We start from the raw sequence: 1328 nt of genomic DNA on the forward strand, positions 1-1328 counted from the left end.
ATTATATGATTAAAATATATTAAAAAGCATCATCAATAACCCGAAGGAGCAAGTGATTGAAGTTTTTTGTTAGCAGCTTAAGATTCAAGCTTTAAACCCTGATAATTGAAGAATCCCAACGGGTGTTAACCCTATATCCATGTTCTGGGTTTGAGCCACAGAAATTGTCTGATAGCGATGTATGTGGTAGTGAATTGCTCCAGCAAACTTATTAATTCTCCATAATTTTATCGATTCAAAAGAAACGATACAGTAAAAATAGAAAAAAGTTCAAACATCGAGTCTTAAATGTGTTTGCGTGAACCATTTAAGCTCATTATTCTTAAAAGTATATTGCATGGAGAGAAGACATTTAAGGTTTCTTATTAGAGGAATCCCATTTTTGTTTGAGATATTTCCCAACAACTTCATTCAATGCTTCCATTTGCTTGGTAGTGGCTTGGGAAGCAATCTCTTGAAGCTTGTCATCTATTTCATACTCCACCGATGACCTGATAATAGATGATTCACCATTTTTCTCGATGATATGAAAGCGATAACGATAAACATCAAATCCAACATCTTTGAATCCTCCTTCAATGACTTCACTTTCCTTCACCCGTTGTTCATCATCGGCTTGTATAAATATTTCCTTCATATAGCTCAATCCCAGTGGTCCTATATCAATTTCAATGCCACGATTATAAAATAAAAAATAAAAAAATCCCCACACTTAAAAGACTTATTAAAAGGTCGAATTATCTGTTCGAACCCTACAACATATGTACATCATACTTACCAGGAGGGAATGTGATCTTTAAAATAGTTCCGACGCCTCCGTCACCTTGAACAACTTCGACCGTTCCCACAGCATCTTGAAACATTTGATTGACCAGTTTTCCGAGCTCGAGGCCACGGTAGGTGTCCCATACGACGGGTGCCGGAACCTCCAAATGATAATCATGTGAGAGATGGCCCTTCATTTCTCAGTTTCTCCTACGTACTAAGCAGCTGCCCACACCTATATATATAGGACACCATTTGTCTTCTACTTGGAATATTGTTGTACCATCCTTTCCCGTTTTATTGGTAAATGCTGTAGATTTTTACCTTTCTAGCCATTATAATTATAATGGTAAATTTTCAGTTTTGGTCCCTTTATTATTCTAGATTTAATTTTTATATTTTAATTTAACATAATTTGATTCTCTATCTTTATAATGACATTATGTGGTCGAACTAATTAATATCTTTAGCTATTTTGATTCAATTTCTACTCTATTTAAAAAAAATACTATTCTATCAAAAAAATTTATTTTTGCATAATGAATTGGAATAAATGTTAATAA

General features: G+C 33.8%; 1 protein-coding gene across 1 annotated transcript; it reads right to left on the minus strand.

Annotated features, from left to right (window-relative positions):
• Positions 1 to 208: 208 nt before the first annotated feature.
• LOC107911312 (norbelladine synthase) lies at positions 209 to 1033 on the minus strand. Its single transcript, XM_016839173.2, has 2 exons — positions 779 to 1033; positions 209 to 657 (listed from the first exon to the last, which is right to left on the minus strand). The coding sequence occupies exons 1-2, from the start codon at positions 960 to 962 to the stop codon at positions 353 to 355; spliced, it is 489 nt and encodes a 162-aa protein (XP_016694662.1). The 5' UTR covers positions 963 to 1033; the 3' UTR covers positions 209 to 352.
• Between the last annotated feature and the right edge of the window lie 295 nt (positions 1034 to 1328).

This window comes from Gossypium hirsutum, chromosome A11, assembly GCF_007990345.1.
Source record: "Gossypium hirsutum isolate 1008001.06 chromosome A11, Gossypium_hirsutum_v2.1, whole genome shotgun sequence".
Taxonomy (NCBI): domain Eukaryota; kingdom Viridiplantae; phylum Streptophyta; class Magnoliopsida; order Malvales; family Malvaceae; genus Gossypium; species Gossypium hirsutum.